This window comes from Oncorhynchus mykiss, chromosome 29, assembly GCF_057628025.1.
Source record: "Oncorhynchus mykiss isolate SJ-2025 chromosome 29, ASM5762802v1, whole genome shotgun sequence".
Lineage (NCBI taxonomy): Eukaryota > Metazoa > Chordata > Actinopteri > Salmoniformes > Salmonidae > Oncorhynchus > Oncorhynchus mykiss.
In genome coordinates this window covers 12702489-12728731 of record NC_143050.1, presented here as the reverse complement: position 1 = coordinate 12728731, position 26243 = coordinate 12702489, and the positions used below count along the sequence as shown (strand labels likewise).

At 43.5% G+C, this 26243-nt stretch overlaps 3 protein-coding genes across 3 annotated transcripts in view; 1 reads left to right on the top strand and 2 right to left on the bottom strand.

The window, feature by feature from the left end:
• The window catches only part of ik (IK cytokine), a 9348-nt gene extending 2742 nt beyond the window's left edge, over positions 1-6606 (bottom strand). Inside the window, exons 1-15 of the mRNA XM_090226537.1 lie at positions 6293-6606; positions 5693-5759; positions 5354-5452; positions 5156-5215; positions 4851-5018; positions 4638-4752; positions 3944-4014; positions 3769-3815; positions 3507-3670; positions 3307-3418; positions 3136-3184; positions 2808-3025; positions 2615-2688; positions 216-301; positions 41-98 (exon numbers count right to left, since the gene is read on the bottom strand). Of these exons, the coding sequence (XP_090082663.1) occupies positions 41-98; positions 216-301; positions 2615-2688; positions 2808-3025; positions 3136-3184; positions 3307-3418; positions 3507-3670; positions 3769-3815; positions 3944-4014; positions 4638-4752; positions 4851-5018; positions 5156-5215; positions 5354-5452; positions 5693-5759; positions 6293-6323 (1419 nt within the window). The 5' untranslated portion in view covers positions 6324-6606. The remainder of the gene's footprint in view (positions 1-40; positions 99-215; positions 302-2614; positions 2689-2807; positions 3026-3135; positions 3185-3306; positions 3419-3506; positions 3671-3768; positions 3816-3943; positions 4015-4637; positions 4753-4850; positions 5019-5155; positions 5216-5353; positions 5453-5692; positions 5760-6292) is intronic.
• Positions 6599-7793, top strand: ndufa2 (NADH:ubiquinone oxidoreductase subunit A2). Its single transcript, NM_001165199.1, is given in 3 exon segments — positions 6599-6713; positions 7080-7186; positions 7303-7793. Coding segments are annotated over 3 exon segments (297 nt in total). The 5' UTR covers positions 6599-6609; the 3' UTR covers positions 7389-7793.
• LOC110510180 (uncharacterized) lies at positions 7792-26243 on the bottom strand. The gene is made up of 26 exons (XM_021591551.3): positions 25954-26243; positions 25367-25422; positions 24934-25049; positions 22764-22837; positions 22351-22479; positions 22144-22254; positions 21937-22062; positions 21617-21787; positions 20976-21116; positions 20698-20889; positions 20392-20583; positions 19282-19473; positions 18978-19166; positions 18367-18558; positions 18078-18269; positions 17713-17958; positions 17521-17613; positions 14410-14508; positions 11943-12039; positions 11621-11815; positions 11175-11260; positions 10236-10482; positions 9074-9628; positions 8883-8983; positions 8706-8751; positions 7792-8622 (listed from the first exon to the last, which is right to left on the bottom strand). Exons 1-25 carry the CDS (start codon positions 26068-26070, stop codon positions 8725-8727), a joined length of 3936 nt encoding a protein of 1311 aa, XP_021447226.3. The 5' UTR covers positions 26071-26243; the 3' UTR covers positions 7792-8622; positions 8706-8724.

The following is a 26243-nucleotide window of genomic DNA, read 5'->3' as shown; positions in this document are numbered from 1 at the left end:
ATCTAGGAGGGGACTAAGGATTGAAAGATGAAGCACCAACCTGGTCCATCTTGGTGTAGTCCACCTCTTCATCACTGTCTACAGCCAAGTCGTCCATACTGAGAACAGAGAGAGAACGCCCATATCACACAGGTACATCCACTACAGCAAATGACCTGGTATATTAAGCCCAGTGTCCACCCTACTTAAGTACAGTGATGTGACGGGGGACTCACGTAGCTGGGTAACACTCAGCATAGCTGTTGGACATGCCAAAGAAGTCTCCGAGCTTCTCCTCTTTACGGCCACGCGACCCAGCAGTAGCTCGCAGTTAAGGAGGCCAGCGGACAAGACATGTCCCCTCTATCCAGTCTAAATACTGGGAATGAAGACACATGTCCCCCCTATCCAGTCTAAACACTGGGAATGAAGACACATGTCCCCCCTATCCAGTCTAAACACTGGGAATGAAGACACATGTCCCCCCTATCCAGTCTAAACACTGGGAATGAAGACACATGTCCCCTCTATCCAGTCTAAACACTGGGAATGACGACATATGTCCCCCCTATCCAGTCTAAACACTGGGAATGAAGACATATGTCCCCTCTATCCAGTCTAAATACTGGGAATGAAGACACATGTCCCCTCTATCCAGTCTAAACACGGGGAATGAAGACATATGTCCCCTCTATCCAGTCTAAACACTGGGAATGAAGACACATGTCCCCTCTATCCAGTCTAAACACTGGGAATGAAGACACATGTCCCCTCTATCCAGTCTAAATACTGGGAATGAAGACATATGTCCCCTCTATCCAGTCTAAACACTGGGAATGACGACATATGTCCCCCCTATCCAGTCTAAACACTGGGAATGAAGACATATGTCCCCTCTATCCAGTCTAAATACTGGGAATGAAGACATATGCCCCCTCTATCCAGTCTAAACACTGGGAATGAAGACATATGTCCCCTCTATCCAGTCTAAACACGGGGAATGAAGACACATGTCCCCTCTATCCAGTCTAAACACGGGGAATGAAGACACATGTCCCCCCTATCCAGTCTAAACACTGGGAATGAAGACATATGTCCCCCCTATCCAGTCTAAACACTGGGAATGAAGACATATGTCCCCTCTATCCAGTCTAAACACTGGGAATGAAGACATATGTCCCCTCTATCCAGTCTAAACACTGGGAATGAAGACATGTCCCCTCTATCCAGTCTAAACACTGGGAATGAAGACACATGTCCCCTCTATCCAGTCTAAACACTGGGAATGAAGACATGTCCCCTCTATCCAGTCTAAACACTGGGAATGAAGACACATGTCCCCTCTATCCAGTCTAAACACTGGGAATGACGACACATGTCCCCTCTATCCAGTCTAAACACTGGGAATGACGACATATGTCCCCTCTATCCAGTCTAAACACTGGGAATGAAGACATATGTCCCCTCTATCCAGTCTAAACACTGGGAATGAAGACACATGTCCCCTCTATCCAGTCTAAACACTGGGAATGAAGACACATGTCCCCTCTATCCAGTCTAAACACTGGGAATGAAGACATATGTCCCCTCTATCCAGTCTAAATACTGGGAATGAAGACATATGTCCCCTCTATCCAGTCTAAACACGGGGAATGAAGACACATGTCCCCCCTATCCAGTCTAAACACTGGGAATGAAGACACATGTCCCCCCTATCCAGTCTAAACACTGGGAATGAAGACATATGTCCCCCCTATCCAGTCTAAACACTGGGAATGAAGACATATGTCCCCTCTATCCAGTCTAAACACTGGGAATGAAGACACATGTCCCCCCTATCCAGTCTAAACACTGGGAATGAAGACACATGTCCCCCCTATCCAGTCTAAACACTGGGAATGAAGACATATGTCCCCTCTATCCAGTCTAAACACTGGGAATGAAGACACATGTCCCCCCTATCCAGTCTAAACACTGGGAATGAAGACACATGTCCCCCCTATCCAGTCTAAACACTGGGAATGAAGACATATGTCCCCCCTATCCAGTCTAAACACTGGGAATGAAGACATATGTCCCCCCTATCCAGTCTAAACACTGGAAATGAAGACATATGTCCCCCCTATCCAGTCTAAACACTGGGAATGAAGACACATGTCCCCTCTATCCAGTCTAAACACTGGGAATGAAGACATATGTCCCCTCTATCCAGTCTAAACACTGGGAATGAAGACACATGTCCCCTCTATCCAGTCTAAACACTGGGAATGAAGACATATGTCCCCCCTATCCAGTCTAAACACTAGGAATGAAGACATATGTCCCCCCTATCCAGTCTAAACACTGGGAATGAAGACATATGTCCCCCCTATCCAGTCTAAACACTGGGAATGAAGACACATGTCCCCCCCCTATCCAGTCTAAACACTGGGAATGAAGACATATGTCCCCCCTATCCAGTCTAAACACTGGGAATGAAGACACATGTCCCCCCCCCTATCCAGTCTAAACACTGGGAATGAAGACACATGTCCCCCCTATCCAGTCTAAACACTGGGAATGAAGACATTGTCAAGTCTAGCTATGTAAGCCAAGATAATGTGGCTCTCTGGCCCAAACAGTGAAAAGGATATGTTTCTCCTGGCCACTGGGGAGTTGCTGCAAACTTCTCATTGATCAGCTTGATCTGGTCCTTCACTGATCCTGGACCTGTATGGTCCGAAGAGGATAGACAGGCCAGAGGTCAGAATGTGTAGTTGGGTTGAATGGGGATCAATAATACATTTTAAAAAGAGCATGTTATTTGTATGATATGGTTGATGAATTACCTGTCTCAGTCTCCACGGTCTCATCGTCATCTGCTCTGGGCTTCTCGAAGTAGCTGTGACGTCTCTTTTCTTCCTCCTTGTCTCTTTCTCTCTCCCTCTCCCGCTCCCTCTCTCTGTCCCGCTCCCGGTCCCTCTCTTTCTCCCGGTAGCGTTCCTTCTCCTTGTCCCGGATGGCCTTGGAGGTAGATGGGGCGTAGTCCCCGATGTCATCAAAGATGCTGTTAGGATGGAGAAAGGAATGGTTCAAGTTCAATGGGAACAACAGATCTTCAAAGAAACAGAAAGTGTTTAAATGAAAACCGCCTTTATGGAGAGCCACAACACTGACCTTACGTCTGCCTCGGGTCCTGGAACTTTCTTCTCATCAATTTTCACCCCTGTAAGAAGAAACCACTGGAAATCACTTAATTGTGAACTGTAGATAAACAAACGGATGCCATGAAAAAAGGGGTAGGTATCAGTATCCAGTTGTGAACCAATCAAAGTCATTAAGGCCAACCTCCTTTTTCCTTCTTCTTCATCTTCTTGTTGCGGGTCCCTTGTCGCAGGTAGGACAGGATCTGGGTCAGCTTGCTGATGACAATGTCGTTGGTGGTGAGAGTTGTCTGAGCCTGAAGAGAGAAAAGTTATGCATACCTCTACATAAACCATGACTGTAATAGACATTCTATGTTATTGTGGTCTGCAGTGCAGTCGGACCTCCATGGTGGGGCAGTCGGCCTTGCTGCGGATCAGTGTGGTGGGGATGTCGGTGTCTGCGTACTCATCCTCCAGGTCCACTACGTATGCCATACGGCCGGGCAGGAACAGCTCATTCCTCTCAAACTGGCGGCCCTTGAACATGATCCGGTAGATATTCCTTCCTGAGGGTGGAGCAGAGAGACCGTCAACACCACCAACCAACTGGAGTGATTTACCTATAAATGGGCTCAAATTCCAGTAGATAAGGACTATTACTTACCTAGACGTGTCTTGAACTCTATTTTCTCCTCTGGTTCAATCTCTTTCCTGGAGGAAAGAATACAGGTTAATTTCTCTGGAATGAGGACACTGGAGAGCTCGTTCAGGATAAAAAATAACATTCTATGCTATGAGAAAATAATGATGAAGAGCGGGGAAAATATGAATACACATACTTGACTTCCTTTGTTACTTTTTCAATCATATCTTCCTCCTCCTTCTCCTTGCTGGTGATCTCAGCACGTACCTGCAAGTAGACAAGCATGATATCTATGTCAACTATTTCCTGTAGGTCGACACAGTCCCTTGCTTGTTCCATTATATGGCACAGCAGAGGATGTTTCCTTCACCTCTGGGTCTACACTGCAGGAGTGATAGAACAGGGTGACCTACTTTGTATTTTCACTCTTTTCAGCGAGGGAGGGAGCAATGACAGTGTGTCCCATTGGAACAGCCAAGAAATTAGCATCCCTTAGCTTCAGCATACTTCAAACCAGATATCTTCTACAATATAGCTGGCATTCTACAACTACTACATGACTGTTACTGATCATCTGAGCTCAAGCATCTTCAGATTCGTTAATTTTAGGTTAAAATGCATCTAAAACGTGACTCAAGTTTTATTGACAGGTCCAGGTTAAACATGTAGATAGGGGAGACAGTAAGAGGGATAAAGCTCAGGAAGTGAGTGGTGGAAAGGGAATCAAACCACTGCCCTTAGGGGCATTTTGGTCAGGGGGCAGCAGAACTACCACTAGATCAGCTCCCCGGAACTTGAAACGCTATTCTAATGGCAAAGACCAAGAATCTGGGCGGTCAGCTTCTGTTTATTAATGAACCCTAGCATCATGAAAAGGACAGTAGACTGACCTTCTGCAAAAGGGCAAAATCCAACCCTTTCACCAAGTGAGTGTGTTCCATGTCACCACCCAAGAACTTAGACTCTTGGATCATCTGCCGTCTCTTCTCAGCTGCTGAATTATCCCTGTCGACACAATACATCACCATGGACATTCATACAGAACACGTCCATACACCACCACTCCCGGTGGGGAGTAGACAGTAGCATTATGGAAAACTCACGCCTCGGCTGTGGGCCCCACTGCTCTGTAATTGGCTGTTGTGCTGATGAGCTCTGTCTCCTCGTAGTCCTTGTTGACGCCATCACGACGCTCCCGGGCACGGTCACGGTACTTCTCAGCTAACTCCCGCTCCCTCTCCACTTCCTGCTGACGCAGCTTGGCGTAATAACTTATAGGGATAGCAGAGGGCAAAGGTCAGTCAGTGACAGCTGAGAGACCTCAGGCAGTGGGACAACAAACATTCCGTTTAATCAAATTATAAGAGACAGTTATTATAGGCTCTGCCACCCTTAATGAAAGAATCACCTTTTCTTCTTCCGCCTACGGGCTGCAGGATCATCCTCTTCGCTGTAGTCCCGGGGCATCCTGTAAAAAAGCTCATTCAGTTCAAGAAGTGTTGATTCAAAAGACTGTGTACTTGGACTTAATCCCCAAATCTGCCATTTCATTAATATATTTGTGATCCAACAGACTACTCTATGGCACTCTAAATCCATCACTCACTCATGATGTCTGGAGGATTTGGAGGATGGGGGAGCTGACGAGGGCGTGGCACGAGGGGTCATCAAAAGTTTACGGAAGTCCTCATTTGTCAGCTTGGACCTGAAAAAAAAGGTGAGGGGAGGGTTAAGTCGCACAGTATGTGTAGTCTAAGGTAGTCTTGGAAGACTTTCAGACCATTCGTACTCGTCCAAAATGTACGGGGAACCAATCAAAACATCTCAGACATTTTCAATAAGTGTCATCACACTGGGTCCTCTGTTCTCATGACCCAAAGGTTGATGTGGTGACCAAATGTGTTGTCATGCAAATACTGTAAACGGCAACAAAAGCCTCACTTACTGAAGTGCTGACCGGTGGTCCTCCACCTCATGCCCATCCGGAGCCAGAGGGTTGGAGAACGACTCCGCTGTAAAATAAAGAAGTTAGTACCTGCGGACGCCATTTTCCCGGGGAGAACTGGCAACTGTGCCAATTGGAGCGCGCTTCACTTCGACTGCATCGAATGAGGTTAACTTGTACTAAATAATTAATACGTGGTTGACGCCACTGCAGTAAAACACCAATTAGCTAAGAGTTCACAAATGGCTATCAAAATAGACATATTGAGCAGTTATACATATAAAATGAGGTAATTGAGAGGTTACTTTTTCTTTGCACGATGGCCAAACAGTGGCTACTCAGACAGGCTATTTAACAGTAGCTAGTTAGCTAGTTACCGATCATAGCTTGCTAACTAGTTAGTTACGGTTGTCTTTTGAGTCTGGAAATATGAATCCATATAGCTATATACATTGCTAATGCAACGTGTAAACGTAATATTCAGTAACGTTAGCTGCACAGACAAATGGGGAAAGTTATCAGTAGCGAACATCAGCTATCTTTGTTAGTTGGCTAGCTAGCTGACGTTAGCTCACACAATGCCAAATAAATTAAACTTACTCTCTCGTTCTCCTCGTTCTCGTTCCGGCATGTTGAAAGAAGTTGGTCTCACTCAAGTAAAACAAAAAGTTTGCGATCAACTATTGCTAGATTTATAACCTAGCTATGTTGTTGATGGTGATGTGTGCTGTGAAAACGGAAATGACAGTCAACATTCGATTGGTATGGTCTTGATTTGCGGCGCAAACGTTACGTCAACCTTAAACTTGGAATGTAATTGGGTGAATTCTCGAATTTAGCAAAGCTTCTTGAATGTGATTTGTTGATATGGAGAGTGGGTGGGTTCAGCAACATTCATCTAAAGCTGGTGAACCATCATGGCCGCTTCCGTAGTAAGAGGTATTGGCTCTAACCTTGCTAAAAACCTTCGAGAGATTCGTCTACATTTGTGCCAGACATCGCCTGCGAGTCAAGGAGCAAGGTAATTTTATAAATTTTGACAACAGTCATATTTTCGTGAAATCGAAATAGTTAGTTAGCTACTCTGTCCTCATAGCTAGCACAATATACTGCCAGGCATACTACATGTAAACATACAGTAGTTAGCGAACAATCGCAATTTATTATAGAATAAACTCATCTGAAATAATTTGTAGATCATGCATATGTATCTAACTACAGCTCTACAACATCGTTTCTATTATGTATCTTAATATTCAACATTTACTATTAATATAAATAGAAAACCCTTGTTTATTAGCTAGCTATTTCAGTGGTATGAACTCGTATAGTAAAAAATATTGTAAAAGTTATTTAACTTGATTATTTATTATTCCATGTTCTCCAGGGATTTTGTGGAACAGCACTATGTGGAACTGAAGAAGGCAAACCCCACATTCCCCATCCTCATCAGGGAGTGCTCAGGTGTTCAGCCTAAGCTTTGGGCAAGATCTGGTGAGAGCATTGTTTCAGTAGCTAGGCGACTCACATCTGTCACCGCTGTATGTCAAGTCAAATGCAATGTTTATGGCCATGCATTCATTTGGTTCGTTCATGTACCTGTATTGCAGATTTTGGTAAGGAGAGCAGTGTGGCCCTTGACAACATGAATGCTGACCAAGTGGCTAAGGCGCTGGAGACAGTTGTGACATCATAAGCATGACCAGCTCCCCCCAGGACACCTTTCCAACTGATATGGAGTGTGGATTGTAAAGGACTTGTATCACAAATCTCTATTGCTGTTCTAATAAATCTGAGGACTAACTTGTGACATTCTGCTGCATTGATATGTTTGTTAATTGTTTGTGTTCATATGAACTGCATTCTATTCATAGGCATGTGCATATATTGTTAAATCTATTGTTAAAAAATTAAAAAGATACTGTCAAACTCACAAAGGCTAGCACTGTTCAATGCTCCCAATTATGGTCTGAGAGAATTGACCGGCCAGTCAGCTTTGGACTGAAAGGTTCATACACAAGTGGCTGGCAACAATATGATTTATATTCATGCTATAGATATTCACTTTTTCATAAGCTTTCATGAATAAAGAAACCAGATTAAGAGATTAAACCATTTTTATTGATAATGAACAATCAGAAAATGACAAATGGAAGAAAAGTTTGTTTTCACAAGAATGTGACACAAATACTGGTTTGTAAACATGGGAGTTCAGCAAATTCTCTGAGTCAGTCAGATCAGCTATCCTCCTCTGGTCCCCCAGAACCTTCCTCTGCATAGGTGTATGGGTCTAACATAAGTGCTAAAACACAAGGCTATGGGCTCAGCAATAGGATTCGTGAGGTGCATAGTACAGTATTTGGAGTGACATTTGCTACAAGTGTTCCCCATTTTGAGTCCTAACAATCCCTTACCTTACACACAATTATGTGGAAGTGTTCACAGCTTAAAGAACAGAAATGAAAACCCACAACATGCAAGAGTACTACACCCTACAACATTATCAAGACAGCAATGCTAGACCAAGGACATATTAATACCTAATGATTGTTTTACCATTGGTTAGGACTTGGCAAATACACTGAAGATGGGTTTACGTTCCATCAGGCTGTGCAAATGTGTTAGTTTCTGTGTCCCGTTTATTCAACATTTCAAATAGAATGGTATGATTATTTTGCCTTTTTCATGTCAATACATGCCTGGTTTAGCAAGCTTATAGAATATATGGTTAAAACATAGATTGTGTTGTTAGTAACACAATACAGATGTTCCCCTAAAATACATGTGTAGAACCTAAAGTACATGTACAGGCCAGAACTCCAGTTTCCCCTTCTTTTGGTTGAAACCTCAGGCACCAGTGTGATCGAGGTGGTCTTCTGATTGACGTTGGCAGCTCCATTTCATTCCCTGGAGAAGATATCCACCATCTCCTGCAAAGTAACATTAGATTTGAGAAATGATGTAAGTCATTTTGGGCTCTGGGAAAATGACAGAATATATGATGTTTATGTACCTGAAATTTCACCATTGGATTATTTCTTTTTGGAGGACTTATTTTTCTTAAGAAAAAGAAAAAAGGAAATATCAGTGCCATTATAACTATTTCATGCATCCAAATAACACTATTTGCGTAATTCATAATTTTCTATTGATATGCACCTATGCCCCAGATAGTGTTTCTGTCCCATACCTTAGTGACTTCTGTGTTAGGCAAAGGTCCTGTTGAGGCTTTTACCGGTGTTTTCCATGCAGTTTTCATTTTCTCCTTTTTCTCTGTCAGCTTGTTTTTCTCTGTAGAACCCAATCATAATGGAAACACACAACAAATTAACTTAATACTTAGAGAAGCAACCTTTCTTGTTTGTCCCGCATTGCACTTACTCTTTTTGTTTTTTGGGGTCTCTGGTGTAAGGCTCGGTTCAGGAGTTGAGATTGCAGAGTCTTTCACAGTGTTTTCAGCTTTAGCAGCCTTCTTCTTCTTTGTTTCAATGCCTGGAGTATTTTCCTTCACAGCGCTCCTTTTCTCTGCAACTTTCTTGTTCTTCTTTGTTTCAATGCCTGGAGTTGTATTTTCCTTCACAGCGCTCCCTTTCTCTGCGACTTTCTTCTTCTTCTTCTTTTTGGGAGTCTCTAGCTCCTCCGGCTCAGGGGTGGGAGGAAGAGGCCTCTTAGCAGCTGTGGTCTTTGGAGTTTCCTTGGTCTGGTTGTTGGTTGGTGGTGTCAGGTTGGATGTTGTGTTTTTCTTGCTCTTTTTTATTTTTTTATTTTTTGGGACGAAGTCTGTTTTTTTGTCCTCTTCCGGTGACTCCCTCTCGGCCTTCGCACCTCTTCTTTTCTTCACCCTCTTTCTTTTCCTTTTCTTGAGTGACTTTGCTGACAGAACAAGAGTGGTGGAGTCAGACTCTGAAGCCGGGATGGTATCCACCTTGGAATCGTCTGTAAAACGGAGAAAATCGATGTAACAGAAATGTTGACTATAGATGATGGTTACAGGTTGCATTCAGTTATTTAGCAGGTAATAAAAGGCAACCCCTAGCCCTACCCTTTGCCTAGTAGTGGTTAAGGGTAGTTTATGGTCCAGGTATAATTATCATTAGCTTTCTCCTGTGCCTCTTTCTCTCAGGGCTCTCCAACTCTGTTCCCGAAGAGCTAATGTCCTGTAGGTTTTAACTCCAACTCTGTTCCTGAAGAGCTAATGGCCTGTAGGTTTTAACTCCAACTCTGTTCCTGAAGAGCTAATGTTCTGTAGGTTTTAACTCCAACTCTGTTCCTGAAGAGCTAATAGGTTTTAACTACAAGGTTTTAGTAGGTTTTAACTACAACCCTGTTCCTGGAGATCTACCCTCCTGTGGTTTTAACTCCAACTCCAGTTGTAACTAACATGATTCAGCTTATCAACCAGCTATTTTTTTAGAATCAGGTGTGCTACATTAGGGTTCGAGGTAAACCCTACAGGACACTAGCTTTCCAGGAACAGGGTTGAAGTAAACCTACAGGATGGTAGCTCTCCGGAAACAGGATTAGAGAGCTCTGGATAGTATACCTGATGGAGTCAGCTCCAACCCCTTTGTGTCCAGACTGGACTCATCCCCATCCTCCTCTACTGCAGGCTGCCCATTCTCTTCAACCTCCCCCTTCTTCTTCCTCTTCATCTTCTTCTTCTTGGGAGTTGCGTCCGTTGTCTCTTTACTCCTCTTCCTCTTTGATCCAGGTGTTGGGGTATCAGTGTTTGGCTCCTCTGTCTCTGTGGGGATTGTCTCAACAACTGTCTCAATGGTCACTTTTTCAGGCTACACGGTGACGAAAAACAGAGGGGCAACAACAATAGAATATTGTTTAGATCAAAGCAAAACCTTCAATCAAAGCATTTGGTCACTTTGATTTATTGTTTCATATCAGCCGTGCACAGGGTGTCTTCTCAGACACAGGGTGTCTTCTCAGACACAGGGTGTCTTCACAGACACATGGTGTCTTCACAGACACAGGGTGTCTTCACAGACACATGGTGTCTTCACAGACACAGGGTGTCTTCACAGACACATGGTGTCTCACAGACACATGGTGTCTCACAGACACATGGTGTCTCACAGACACATGGTGTCTCACAGACACATGGTGTCTTCACAGACACATGGTGTCTTCACAGACACAGGGTGTCTTCACAGACACATGGTGTCTTCACAGACACAGGGTGTCTTCACAGACACATGGTGTCTTCACAGACACAGGGTGTCTTCACAGACACAGGGTGTCTTCACAGACACAGGGTGTCTTCACAGACACAGGGTGTCTTCACAGACACAGGGTGTCTTCACAGACACATGGTGTCTTCACAGACACAGGGTGTCTTCACAGACACAGGGTGTCTTCACAGACACAGGGTGTCTTCACAGACACAGGGTGTCTTCACAGACACAGGGTGTCTTCACAGACACAGGGTGTCTCACAGACAAAGGGTTACATCATTGATTACTTTACTTACCTCCGAGTCTTCAGATGCTGAATTGGTGATAACTGGGTCAACACAGTCCTTTGACTCCTCTTCTAAAGCAGTTCTGATCTCAGCAGCTAAAGATACATTTACAAATACATTTCATAAGACTGGTAATTGACTTGTTTGACTGTATTTTGCTTGTTTTTCCTCCGTCTCAGTTATTTCATTGCAAGATGATGGCAAGTCATATCTTTTTTATTTCATCCCAAACTTTATGAACAGTGTTTCTGTTGTGACTGTCCTCTCTCTGTGTTTCACTTTTGTTGAACACTCATTTTTACTTAGCTTATGTTCCTGTCCTTTGTTAATTTAGACACTGCATTATGATGTGTGGTCTGTACCTTTTCTGGCCTCAGCTCTAAAGTGAGCCAAGTTGTCAGTGGAGTCCACGTATGGTTCTTCTAGACCAGGTGGGGAGAAATGGCTGGTCTTACCCGTAGCAGGGGCTTCTGATGGGAGTTCAGGGGTGTCACTCTTGTCCTCTGATGTTGTAGAGGTCACTATCTGATCCTCTGTCTTGGGCTTCTCTGAAGAAGTGTCCGTCTTTAGGACCTTCTGGGGACTCTCTGGGACCTCCTCCTCCTTTGCACTCTCTGGCCCAGAGGCAGGGGGTGTGTCCACGTCAGGGACTGTCATGGAAAGGAGGAGGTCATAGATAGCCACAGACACAGAACTAACCAAAATCCAACTACACCAAGCAAAATGGTCAACACCAAAAAACAACACATGACAGGAGTGAGTTCTGGGCTGTTGTACCTTCAGGAGGAGATCCTTCAGTATCGGTTGGATCATCACCGCTGTTTTCCTCAGCTGCTGTTTCAGTTGTAGGTATGACTCGAACAGCCTCAACCTTCTGTCAAGGCATGAAGTGCAATATGAATAAGGAACCAATATGGTGTTGGTGGAAAAATTAACAGTTAGCAGTCCAGAAAGAATGTCCATGACATCCCTACACCGTCCATACAGTACATACCCATTGGACTGTGTTCCATGACATCCCTACATCACCCGTACCGTACATACCCATTGGACTGTGTTCCATGACATCCCTACATCGTCCATACAGTACATACCCATTGGACTGTGTTCCATGACATCACTACATCACCCGTACCGTACATACCCATTGGACTGTGTTCCATGACATCACTACATCACCCGTACCGTACATACCCATTGGACTGTGTTCCATGACATCACTACATCTCCCGTACCGTACATACCTGTTGGACTGTGTTCCATGACATCCCTACATCGTCCATACAGTACATACCCATTGGACTGTGTTCCATTACATCCCTACATCGTCCATACAGTACATACCCATTGGACTGTGTTCCATTACATCCCTACATCTCCCGTACCGTACATACCCATTGGACTGTGTTCCATGACATCCCTACATCGTCCATACAGTACATACCCATTGGACTGTGTTCCATTACATCCCTACATCTCCCGTACCGTACATACCCATTGGACTGTGTTCCATGACATCCCTACATCGTCCATACAGTACATACCCATTGGACTGTGTTCCATTACATCCCTACATCGTCCATACAGTACATACCCATTGGACTGTGTTCCATTACATCCCTACATCGTCCATACAGTACATACCCATTGGACTGTGTTCCATTACATCCCTACATCTCCCGTACCGTACATACCCATTGGACTGTGTTCCATGACATCCCTACATCGTCCATACAGTACATACCCATTGGACTGTGTTCCATTACATCCCTACATCGTCCATACAGTACATACCCATTGGACTGTGTTCCATTACATCCCTACATCTCCCGTACCGTACATACCCATTGGACTGTGTTCCATGACATCCCTACATCGTCCATACAGTACATACCCATTGGACTGTGTTCCATTACATCCCTACATCGTCCATACAGTACATACCCATTGGACTGTGTTCCATTACATCCCTACATCTCCCGTACCGTACATACCCATTGGACTGTGTTCCATGACATCCCTACATCGTCCATACAGTACATACCCATTGGACTGTGTTCCATTACATCCCTACATCTCCCGTACCGTACATACCCATTGGACTGTGTTCCATGACATCCCTACATCGTCCATACAGTACATACCCATTGGACTGTGTTCCATTACATCCCTACATCGTCCATACAGTACATACCCATTGGACTGTGTTCCATTACATCCCTACATCGTCCATACAGTACATACCCATTGGACTGTGTTCCATTACATCCCTACATCTCCCGTACCGTACATACCCATTGGACTGTGTTCCATGACATCCCTACATCGTCCATACAGTACATACCCATTGGACTGTGTTCCATTACATCCCTACATCGTCCATACAGTACATACCCATTGGACTGTGTTCCATTACATCCCTACATCTCCCGTACCGTACATACCCATTGGACTGTGTTCCATTACATCCCTACATCTCCCGTACCGTACATACCCATTGGACTGTGTTCCATGACATCCCTACATCGTCCATACAGTACATACCCATTGGACTGTGTTCCATTACATCCCTACATCGTCCATACAGTACATACCCATTGGACTGTGTTCCATTACATCCCTACATCTCCCGTACCGTACATACCCATTGGACTGTGTTCCATGACATCCCTACATCGTCCATACAGTACATACCCATTGGACTGTGTTCCATTACATCCCTACATCGTCCATACAGTACATACCCATTGGACTGTGTTCCATTACATCCCTACATCGTCCATACAGTACATACCCATTGGACTGTGTTCCATGACATCCCTACATCTCCCGTACCGTACATACCCGCTGGACTGTGTTCCATGACATCCCTACATCTCCCGTACCGTACATACCTGTTGGATTGTGTTCCATTACATCCCTACATCTCCCGTACCGTACATACCCATTGGACTGTGTTCCATGACATCTCTACATCACCCGTACCGTACATACCCATTGGACTGTGTTCCATGACAGCCCTACATCTCCCGTACCGTACATACCTGTTGGACTGTGTTCCATGACATCACTACATCTCCCGTACCGTACATACCTGTTGGATTGTGTTCCATTACATCCCTACATCTCCCGTACCGTACATACCCATTGGACTGTGTTCCATGACATCCCTACATCACCCGTACCGTACATACCCATTGGACTGTGTTCCATGACATCCCTACATCACCCGTACCGTACATACCTCTGCTGGAATGTGTTCCTCTGTACCTCCCTCCTTGCCAGCAGGAGGCGTTGCCTGGGTTTGCGTGACAGATTTCTCAGATGGTGTGGATTCTGGTTTCTGGTCACATACGTCAGATTCATAAGCACAGATAAAATACAAGGTCAATTGAATCTATGCAAGTTGAAGTTTATATAATAAATGCCACTGCCAAACATTTTCACTTTGATATGCACAGTAATTATCAGTTTAATTTAGGGCTGACCCCAATTAGTTGATTGGTCGATTGTTTGGCTGTTGGTCGACCGAGATTGTATATATTTGTTACTGCTCGACTAAACAGTACCAGTTAAAAGTTTGGACACACCTACTCATTCCAGGATTTTTCTTTATTTTCTACTATTTTCTACATTGTAGAAAAGTAGTGAAGACATCAAAACTATGAAATAACACATATGGAATCATGTAGTAAACAAAAGTGTCAAACAAATCAAAATATATTTTATATTTGAGATTCTTCAAAGTAGCCACCGTTTGCCTTGACGACAGCTTTGCACACTCTTTGCATTCTCTCAACCAACTTCACAAGTGTGCCTTGTTAAAAGTTCATTTGTGGAATTTCTTTCCTGCTTAATGCATTTGAGCCAATCAGTTGTGTTGTAACAAGGTAGAGGGGGTATACAGAAGATGGCCCTATTTGGTAAACAACCAAATCCATATTATGGCAAGAACAGCTCAAATAAGCAGAGAGAAACAACAGTCCATTACTTTAGGACATGAAGGTCAGTCAATCCGGAACAAGAACATCTCAAATAAGCAAAGAGAAACGACAGTCCATTACTTTAGGACATGAAGGTCAGTCAATCCGGAACAAGAACAGCTCAAATAAGCAAAGAGAAACGACAGTCCATCATTACTTTAAGACATGAAGGTCAGTCAATCCAGAAAATTAAGAACTTTGAAAGTTTCTTCAAGTGCAGTCGCAAAAACCATCAATGCTATGATGAAACTGGCTCTAATTAGGACCACCTCAGGAAAGGAAGACCCAGAGTTACCTCTGCTGCAGAGGATACGTTCATTCAGTTACCAGACTCAGTTATTTCAGCCCAAATAAATGCTTGAGTTCAAGTAACAGACACATCTCAACATCAACTGTTCAGAGGAGAGTGTGTGAATCAGGCATTCATGGTCTAATTGCTGAAAAGAAACCACTACCAAAGGACACCAATAAGAGGAAGAGACTTGATTTGGCCAATAATCACTAGCGATGGACATTAGAACGGTGGAAATCTGTCCTTTGAGATTTTTGGTTCCAACCGCCGTGTTTTTGTGAGATGCAGAGCAGGTATGATCTCCGCATGTGTGGTTCCCACCGTGAAGCATGGAGGAGGAGGTGTGATGGTGTGGGGGTGCTTTGCTGGTGACACTGTAAGTGATTTATTTAGAATTCAAAGCACACTTAACCAGCATGGCTACCACAGCGTTCTGCTGCGATACACCATAACATCTGGTTTGCACTTAGTGGGACTATCATTTGTTTTTCAACGGGACAATGACCCAACACACCTCCAGGCTGTGTAAGGGCTATTTGACTAAAGAGAGTGATGGAGTGCTGCATCAGATGACCTGGCCTCCACAATCACCCGACCTCAACCCAATTGAGATGGTTTGGATGAGTTGGACCGCAGAGTGAAGCAAAAGCAGCCAACATGTGTTCAGCATATGTGGGAACTCCTTCAAGACTGTTGGAAAATTATTTCAGGTGAAGCTGGTTGAGAGAATGCAACGAGTGTGCAAAGCTGTCATCAAGGCAAAGGGTGGCAACTTGAAGAATCTAAAATCTATTTGGATTTGTTTAACACTTTTTTGGTTACTACGTGATTCCATAAGTGTTATTTCATAGTTTTGATGTCTTCACTACTATTCTTCAATGTAAAAATAAAGAAAAACCCTTGAATGAGTAGGTGTGTCCAAACTTTTGTCTGGTACTGTATATCACCAGTAGTACATTTACCTTTAATTCCTAGAATGTATAATCTACAATGTTTGTTACTCTGGTTATGTTAATTATTTTAATGCATTAAATATTATTATTCCAGTCTTCCCGTTGTCATTGTCGGAGTGGACACATTATTAACAGAGCGCACAACCTATGCTACACTTGTGAGAAACTAGTTTTGGTTTATTTCATTTCATTTACGAGTTTGGTCAATTTAGTCATTGTCTTTTATTTGGAGCGCTCCTGTCCATGTTGAGTAAAGACGCGCACAAATAGAAGTAGGCCATAGTAGGCCATAGTAGGCCATAGGCTACCTGAAAAATCTCCCCAGCTCTCTCCCTTTTGATAACCACTTAGCGTGAAAGCAAAACATGTCATGCTCTGAGCTAGTTGAAACATCATAAAATATGCCTACATGATTACTTCTTATCAGTGTTTGACTTGGACTGAAATATGTTCCGGTACTCATTTTGGGTGCTGGTACCATTTATATTTAGGTGTCCATGTTAGGCCAATGTAAATTATGGGATATTTATTTTATCAGGATACTTTCTACCTGCAGTTTTTATTTGTTGGCTTTATGTAGACACATTTTACATAGTTGGTTACTTTTTAGGTTAGTATCTTTTTCATTTAGATTTGGATAGAATTTTTATTAACCACATGACAATGATTTTCAGATATGAAGCCGTTATTATAAATGAAATGAAACTGTTTCATAAAAATGTGCATATGAACTGGCACACAGATGGGTAGGATTGGTAAGATAAATTTGCATTCCACATGAAAAACTTTGCTAACTCCTCATGTAGCCTGTTACTGGCAACTTCAGGAGAGTAATGGCAGAACCTGTGAAAGCCAGCAGGAGAGGGAGGAGAATAGTGGAGTCAGGTTCTCTTCTGGTTATCTAGATCTCTGGCGCCATCATGAGGCATTTGTCTTATTTCATCAAACCATAAGCTTTAAGCCTCAGACAAGCTCAATGCATACAGTTATTTTTATTAAAACACATAGGGTGTGTCTATATATGGAAAAATACAACGTTCTTTTTTGGACCAGACGACTTTCGGTCGACAAAGATTTGTTTTAGTCCGGGACAGCACTAGTTAAATTTGATGGGCTATGAGACTGACCGATGGTGTTTCTTCATCCTCACTGTCTGAGGAATCTTTGTCCTCCTCCTGTACTGGAGTTGAAGGTTTGGCTACGGAGGTAGCAGTGACCTTCTGTAGAAACAAAAACAAATAAACAGAATGTAGGTACAACTGCAGATGCCAAATCATCACCAAAAACACATTAGAACAGGTTAATAACATATGACTTACTTTAGCTGGCTTGCCCTCCTCAGTGTCAGACTCATCACTGTCCGAGCTGTCGGCCTTCTTAGCTGCAGCAGGGGCCTTGGGTGTGGTTTTAGCCGGGCTGGGAGTGGGCTTGGCAGGGGCCTGCCTGGCTGGAGCCTCATCCTCACTGTCAGAGGAATCTGAGCTGTCAGTCTCCATCTTAGCAGCTGCTGCTGGGGTCTTAGGAGAGGCTTTGGCCTTGCTTGGGGTTGAGACTGGGGTGGTTTTCTGCTTGGTAGTAGATTCAGATTTAAGAAGGTTCTAGGATTATACACCAATTTATCCTCAGTATTATCACAGGATTAACACCACTATCAAATCATATACTTCTGGCATATGATACAGACCTTTACAGGAGCCTCCTCCTCACTGTCTGAGTCGGAGCTGTCGCTGTCAGAGCTCTGTGTTTTCTTCCCTGCAGCAGGAGTCTTGGGAGCAGCTGTAGCCTGACTGGGGGTGACTGCACTGGGTTTCACTGGGGCTGCTGGGATCGCCTTGGCTGGTTTCACAGGAGCAGCTTTGGGTGTCTGTGCAGGTTTCTGGAACAAATAATTATTTCAGAAATAAAACTCAATATTTGTTTTTCTTATTGACAAGGGGAAGTGGTTTAATGACTATTTCTCAAGTGTGACATACCTTGACAGTAACCTCCTCTTCACTGTCTGAGGTGTCACTGTCTGAGGTCTCTGCTTTACTGGGAGCTGTGGGGATGGCTGGAGTCTTACTGGGAGCTGAGGCTTTACTGGGAGCTGAGGCCTTACTGGGAGCTGAGGCCTTAGTGGGAGCTGAGGCCTTACTGGGAGCTGCCTCTATGACTGTAGCAGGAGTCTGAAACACAAATCCACACAGAGAAGTGTCAATAAACAACATTATAGTTGTACATTTTCGAGACATGATTCCACAGAAAAAAAGCTGTTTGCGTGTTCTAATAGTGCAAATATTATTTCATCTGCGTGAAAGGAATGTCCTCCTCACTGCTGTCACTGTCTGAGCTCTCTGCTGGTTTTGAGGGAGTGATAGCTAGTTTGCTGGACTTCACTGGTTCTGGTGATTTCACTGCTACAGCCTTGACTGGAGCAGCTTCCCCCAGCTTGGTCTTAGGGAGAGAGTCTCCAGATCTGCATCTGCTATCACAGAAGTAATGACTTTTGGTGTTTATGGTCTACTGCACTTCCTATGACCTACAGTAGATCAAGTTGTGCGTTGTACAGTAAATGGGATCTATATAGTAGGATTATTTTACAAACCTTAGGAGCCTCCTCCTCACTGTCTGAGTCAGAGCTGTCGCTGTCAGAGCTCTGTGCTTTCTTCTCTGCAGCAGGAGTCTTGGGAGCAACTGTAGCCTGACTGGGGGTGACTATACTGGGCTTCACTGGGGCTGCTGGGATCGCCTTGGCTGGTTTCACAGGAGCAGCTTTCAGGGTCTGTGTTGATTTCTGAAACAAAAAAATATATCAAGGTATTATATCAGGAATAAAACCAACTCAATATTTGTTTTTTATTAGTGACAAGGAGAAATGGTTTAATTACTATTTCTCAGGTGTGACTTACCTTTATAGTTAACTCATCTTCACTGTCTGAGTCAGAGCTGTCGCTGTCAGAGCTCTGTGCTTTCTTCTCTGCAGCAGGAGTCTTGGGAGCAACTGTAGCCTGACTGGGGGTGACTATACTGGGCTTCACTGGGGCTGCTGGGATCGCCTTGGTTGGTTTCACAGGAGCAGCTTTCAGGGTCTGTGTTGATTTCTGAAACAAAAAATTATATCAAGGCATTATATCAGGAATAAAACCAACTCAATATTTGTTTTTATTAGTGACAAGAAATGGTTTAATTACTATACTGAACAAAAATATGAACGCAACATGCAACAATTTCAAAGATTTTACTGAGTTACACTTCATAAAAGGAAATCCATCAATTGAAATCAATTGATTAAGCCCTAATCTATGGATTTAACATGACTGGGCAGTGGTGCAGCCATAGGTGGGCCTGGGAGGGCATAAGCCCATCCATTTGGCAGCCAGGCCCACCCACCAGGGAGCTAGGCCCAGCCAATCAGAATTAGTTTTTCAACACAAAAGGGCTTTTACAGACAGAAATACTCCTCAGCACCCCACCCTCCTCAGACAATCCGGCAGGTGAAGAAGCCGGTTGTGGAGGTCCTGAGCTGGCATGGTTACACATTGTCTGCCGCTGTGAGGCCGGCTGGATGTACTGCCAAATTCTCCAAAATGACGTTATGGTAGAGAAATGAACATTCAATTCTATGGCAACAGCTCTGGTGAACATTCCTGCAATCAGCATACCAACTGCACGCTCCCTCAGAACTTGAGACATGTGTGGAATTGTTTTGTGTGACAAAACTGCACATTTTAAAGTGGCCTTTTATTGTCACCAGCACAAGGTGCACCTGTGTAATAATCATGCTGTTTACCCAGAATCTTGATATGCCACACCAGTCAGGTGGGTGGATTATCCTGGAAAAGGAGAAATGCTCACTAACAGGGATGTAAACAAATTTGTGCACAAAATTAGAGAGAAATAAGCTTTTAGTGCGTATGGAACATTACTGGGATCTTTTATTTCAGCTATGAAACATGGGACCCTCACTTTACATGTTGCATTTATTTTTTTGTTCAGTGTATTTCTCAAGTGTGACTTACCTTTACAGTTAACTCATCTTCACTGTCTGAGTCAGAGCTGTCGCTGTCAGAGCTCTGTGCTTTCTTCTCTGCAGCAGGAGTCTTGGCAGCAGCTTTAGCCTGACTGGGGGTGACTACACTGGGCTTCACTGGGGCTGCTGGGATCGCCTTGGCTGGTTTCACAGGAGCAGCTTTCAGGGTCTGTGTTGATTTCTGAAACAAAAAAATAGATCAAGGTATTATATCAGGAATAAAACCAACTCAATATTTGTTTTTATTAGTGACAAGGAGAAATGGTTTAATTACTATTTCTCAGGTGTGACTTACCTTTACAGTTAACTCATCTTCACTGTCTGAGTCAGAGCTGTCGCTGTCAGAGCTCTGTGCTTTCTTCCCTGCAGCAGGAGTCTTGGGAGCAGCTGTAGCCTGACTGGGGGTGACTATACTGGGCTTCACTGGGGCTGCTGGGATCGCCTTGGCTGGTTTCACAGGAGAAGCTTTGGGTGTCAGTGCAGGATTCTGAAACAAATAATTATATCAAGCTCTTCAAGAAAATAAACTTGCTATAGGACAGGGTAGCATGATATTAGTCAGTTGTGACCTACCTTTACAGGAGCCTCCTCCTCAGTGTCATCACTGTCACTGTCTGAGCTGTTTGTTGGTTTTTTAATAGGGGTGGATTTCACTGCTTCTGCCTTGACCAGAGTTGCAGCCACAGGCTTGGCTTTGGGTGTCGCCACAGGTTTCTGGAACAGAGACAAATGAAACATGGCATGAGAACCATGTTTCCTGGTCGGTGTCACAGACAGTCACTCGAAGCTGAGCGCCATTATAGAGCTTGTCAGGCTAGAGCCAAGGGGATTGACCCTGTCCAAACAGAGTTACAGGACCATGGGTCACTGCTTCAACACAAAGACAGAGGAGCAGTACAGCCCTGCCAAATACAAACTGTCCACGGGGGTGTTAGCTGTGAATTTAGAGGACTATAATAATATCTATGCCAATGTTCACACACATCATTACAGTGACTGGACGACAGATATGGTTGTCTGTGTATCTCTACTGTTAAAGTTGATTCATAAAAAATACTGTACAATGGGTCAAAGGAAGTTCAGGAAGTCACCAATCATTGTGCTCCGAGTTTTTATTATATGACTTCCCAGCTTGTATGTCATAGAATATATTTCAGACTCAAGCTTAAATGTGTGTGAGAGCATTACTGTAGTCAGGTATCATTAGGATTCACCTTTTTAGGAGCCTCCTCCTCACTGTCTGAGTCAGAGCTGTCGCTGTCAGAGCTCTGTGTTTTCTTCCCTGCAGCAGGAGTCGCCTGACTGGGGGTGACTACACTGGGCTTCACTGGGGCTGCTGGGATCGCCTTGGCTGGTTTCATAAGAGCAGCCGTAGATGCTAGTTTCTAAAAACACAGAAGAGTGAAGATGGAAAGACAAATGCATGGCATCCAGGCGTTGTTGAATAACCATGCTATTACCTAGGAGTAACCAGTACCAGTCCAATCATTTAGCTGAAATACATTTTATTTACAACGATTCAGGTGTGACATACCTTGACAGTAACCTCCTCTTCACTGTCTGAGGTCTCTGCTTTACTGGGAGCTGTGGGGATGGCTGGAGTCTTACTGGGAGCTGAGGCCTTACTGGGAGCTGAGGCCTTACTGGGAATGACAACAGTCTGAAATACACAGAGTAAACATTTCATAAATCTGAATTTTACAGAATGTAGTTATAACACAGTTGTCGTAAGAGCCCTCACCTGTGATGGATGAATCTCATTCTCACTGTCTGATTCGCTGTTCCCGTCTACATGTTTTGAGGGCGTGGTGGTAGGGACAGCTGAAGAGGCCTTTGGGGTGACAGTATCTCCCTGGAAGAGAGGTAAGCATTCAGACACATGGGATACACAGTCAATTTCATATAATCAAGAAAGCCTTTATCCTCCAAATGGAACACCATGTTTCACCTGTGTGAGGGGAATCTCCTCCTTGCTCTCAGAGTCACTGTCTGAGCTCACTGCTGGTTTTAAAGGGGTGACCGCTGGTACAGGGGCTGATGTTTCCACTGTCCCATCACTGACTGGAGTAGATGACAACTTCAATAATGACACAGAAATCGGAATGTCAGTAGTCAGCAACTATATCAAATGGAGCTAAATAACTATAAATACTGTATTATATCTGTGTTCTGATTGTTTTAAGCATCCTAGAAACAGTTAACAATCTTCAATTTGCTAATCCAAACCTATTCAAGTCCCCAAAAGGCTGTGTTGTTGTAACATAAATCTCTACACCACACACACACATATATATATATATATATATATAGCTCTGGTGCCAAGGCCCGACCCAAATCACAGCTCCTCCTCTATCTACCCACCTCATCCTGTGGGACCGGCTCCTCATTCTCTGGGGTTGCACCCTGGGGTGTGTGGGGGGCAGGAGGTAGAGAATCTGAAAAACAGCTGAGTAATGAGGAATGCTGAATTTACACTGTTGATCACGTGCAACTACAGTGCCTTGCGAAAGTATTCGGCCCCCTTGAACTTTGCGACCTTTTGCCACATTTCAGGCTTCAAACATAAAGATATAAAACTGTATTTTTTTGTGAAGAATCAACAACAAGTGGGACACAATCATGAAGTGGAACGATATTTATTGGATATTTTAAACTTTTTTAACAAATCAAACTGAAAAATTGGGCGTGCAAAATTATTCAGCCCCCTTAAGTTAATACTTTGTAGCGCCACCTTTTGCTGCGATTACAGCTAGCTGTAAGTCGCTTGGGGTATGTCTCTATCAGTTTTGCACATCGAGAGACTGAAATTTTTTCCCATTCCTCCTTGCAAAACAGCTCGAGCTCAGTGAGGTTGGCTGGAGAGCATTTGTGAACAGCAGTTTTCAGTTCTTTCCACAGATTCTCGTTTGGATTCAGGTCTGGACTTTGACTTGGCCATTCTAACACCTGGATATGTTTATTTTTGAACCATTCCATTGTAGATTTTGCTTTATGTTTTGTTTAATTGTCTTGTTGGAAGACAAATCTCTGTCCCAGTCTCAGGTCTTTTGCAGACTCCATCAGGTTTTCTTCCAGAATGGTCCTTTGGCTCCATCCATCTTCCCATCAATTTTAACCATCTTCCCTGTCCCCGCTGAAGAAAAGCAGGCCCAAACCATGATGCTGCCACCACCATGTTTGACAGTGGGGATAGTGTGTTCAGCTGTGTTGCTTTTACGCCAAACATAACGTTTTGCATTGTTGCCAAAAAGTTCAATTTTGGTTTCATCTGACCAGAGCACCTTCTTCCACATGTTTGGTGTGCCTCCCAGGTGTCTTGTCGCAAACTTTAAACCACACTTTTTATGAATATCTTTAAGAAATGGCTTTCTTCTTGCCACTCTTCCATAAAGGCCAGATTTGTGCAATATACGACTGATTGTTGTCCTATGGACACAGTCTCCCACCTCAGCTGTAGATCTCTGCAGTTCATCCAGAGTGATCATGGGCCTCTTGGCTGCATCTCTGATCAGCCTTCTCCTTGTATGAGCTGAAAGTTTAGAGGGATGGCCAGGTCTTGGTAGATTTGCAGTGGTCTGATACTCCTTCCATTTCAATATTATCGCTTGCACAGTGCTCCTTGGGATGTTTAAAGCTTGGGAAATCTTTTTGTATCCAAATCCGGCTTTAAACTTCTTCCCAATAGTATCCCGGACTTGCCTGGTGTGTTCCTTGTTCTTCATGATGCTCTCTGCGCTTTTAACGGACCTCTGAGACTATCACAGTGCAGATGCATTTATACGGAGACTTGATTACACACAGGTGGATTGTATTTATCATCATTAATCATTTAGGTCAACATTGGATCATTCAGAGATCCTCACTGAACTTCTGGAGAGAGTTTGCTGCATTGAAAGTAAAGGGGCTGAATAATTTTGCATGCCCAATTTTTCAGTTTTTGATTTGTTAAAAAAGTTTGAAATATCCAATAAATGTCGTTCCACTTCATGATTGTGTCCCACTTGTTGTTGATTCTTCACAAAAAAATACAGTTTTATATCTTTATGTTTGAAGCCTGAAATGTGGCAAAAGGTCGCAAAGTTCAAGGGGGCCGAATACTTTCGCAAGGCACTGTATGAATGCCAGATGGGGCGGTAGGTAGCCCAGCGGCTAAGGAGTTGGGCCTGTAGCTGAAGGGTGGCCAATTAGAATTCCGGGCCAGGGTGCTGGAAAAGGAGGGAATTGATCTGGCAACTGGAGGGCTGCTATGTTCACATCCTGAAAACATTCCCCTACCGTTGGGCAGCTTGACCCATGTAGCTTTACCATAGTGCTTGTCTCAATTATGTGTGCCCTCTGAGAGGGAGGTTGAGAACGGAGCAGAAGAAACATTTTCATTGTTCGCCGTAACATGGACAATAAAGTTTTATTGTATCAAGTCTATCTTCTCTGTGGAACAGTTTAATGCTGTTTTTTGGTTGATTAAGAGCTTGTGAATTTGATACACTGTGAACATTATATTTAATGTAGGGCAGGAGGTCTGGTAGCCTACCAATTGGTTTTGAGTCCACATCTTCTTCTTTGGTTGATGGATCGGCCTTAATCTTCTTCAGGGTGGTGGAATCCACTTCAGGCTCTTGTTTTGGATTTTGTCCAATTTCCGAGACCCTGAAAATATGGCAGCAGTACATAACAAATGATTTACCTTAAGATGTTTACATTTAAGTCATTTAGTAGATGCAGAGTGTCTTACAGGAGCAACTATGGTTAAGTGCCTTGCTCAAGGGCACATTGGCAGATTTATTTTCACCTAGTCAAGCTCAGGGTTCAAACCAGCGACCTTTCCGTTACTGGCCCAACGCTCTTAACCCCTGGGCTCCCTGCCGCCCAAAGGCACATAGTACATTATGTTATATAGGCACTGCATAATGACAATATGTGCCTGAGGCAAACTAAACGAATATGACATATTATACTATACTTACTTGGTCCAACTTGTGTAGATGTCATGTAAAGAGGTGATCTCTTCTGGTGCTTCCATCTATAGGTCACCAAAAGCATAAATGCATAGGGCAGAATGATGTAGAGTATTTTATATTAAATACGTCTCTATACATTTTGGAAAAAGTATTAAAGACAACTGAATACATTTACAATTGCTGTAAATACATTTATTAATCTGAAAAACAAGTAGACGAAGATCATTTCGCAACAACGACAATGGTGCGCATTTCACAAAATGTACAGTGCCACCATTCATGGCCCCAACGTGTGTTCAACTGTTACATAATGTTCTACATCAGTTATGGCTGACTAAATCCAAGGTAGAGATTCAGAAAGACGCACCATTCAAAAGGAAAGTCAATTGCAAACATTTACATAAATGTAGGTTCATTCAGATACAAAATATTGAAAATAATTAAAGCAAATCTCACCTAATATTAAATTACACTACTTAAATCCTGGATAACCACACATATTTCAAAATGGTCAAATACACTATGTGCTAATATAGGTTTAATGAGAAGTTGAAACGAAAAAAAAAAAAGAGTTGGATAGTATCAAAACATACCTGAGTTACATGTTTTTTCAGCACGTTTGCAGCCTTCTGGTAACCATTCTCCTTTAAATGCTGATAAATCAAATAAAGCAAGGCACTATTTGATGCACTCGGGTCCTTTGAAGTCATCGTTTTAAGGTAGAACGACTAGCACAATCAAAATAATCAATTAAATGGCTTTAATCTATTGATTAAGAGCTCTTCATCCTCACTGTCTGCAGGAATTTGCCATGTACTTACAGCGACTACGCCCCCTTCGATGTGCATGATGGGACATGTAGTGAAGTGCACCTGAGTCTTTT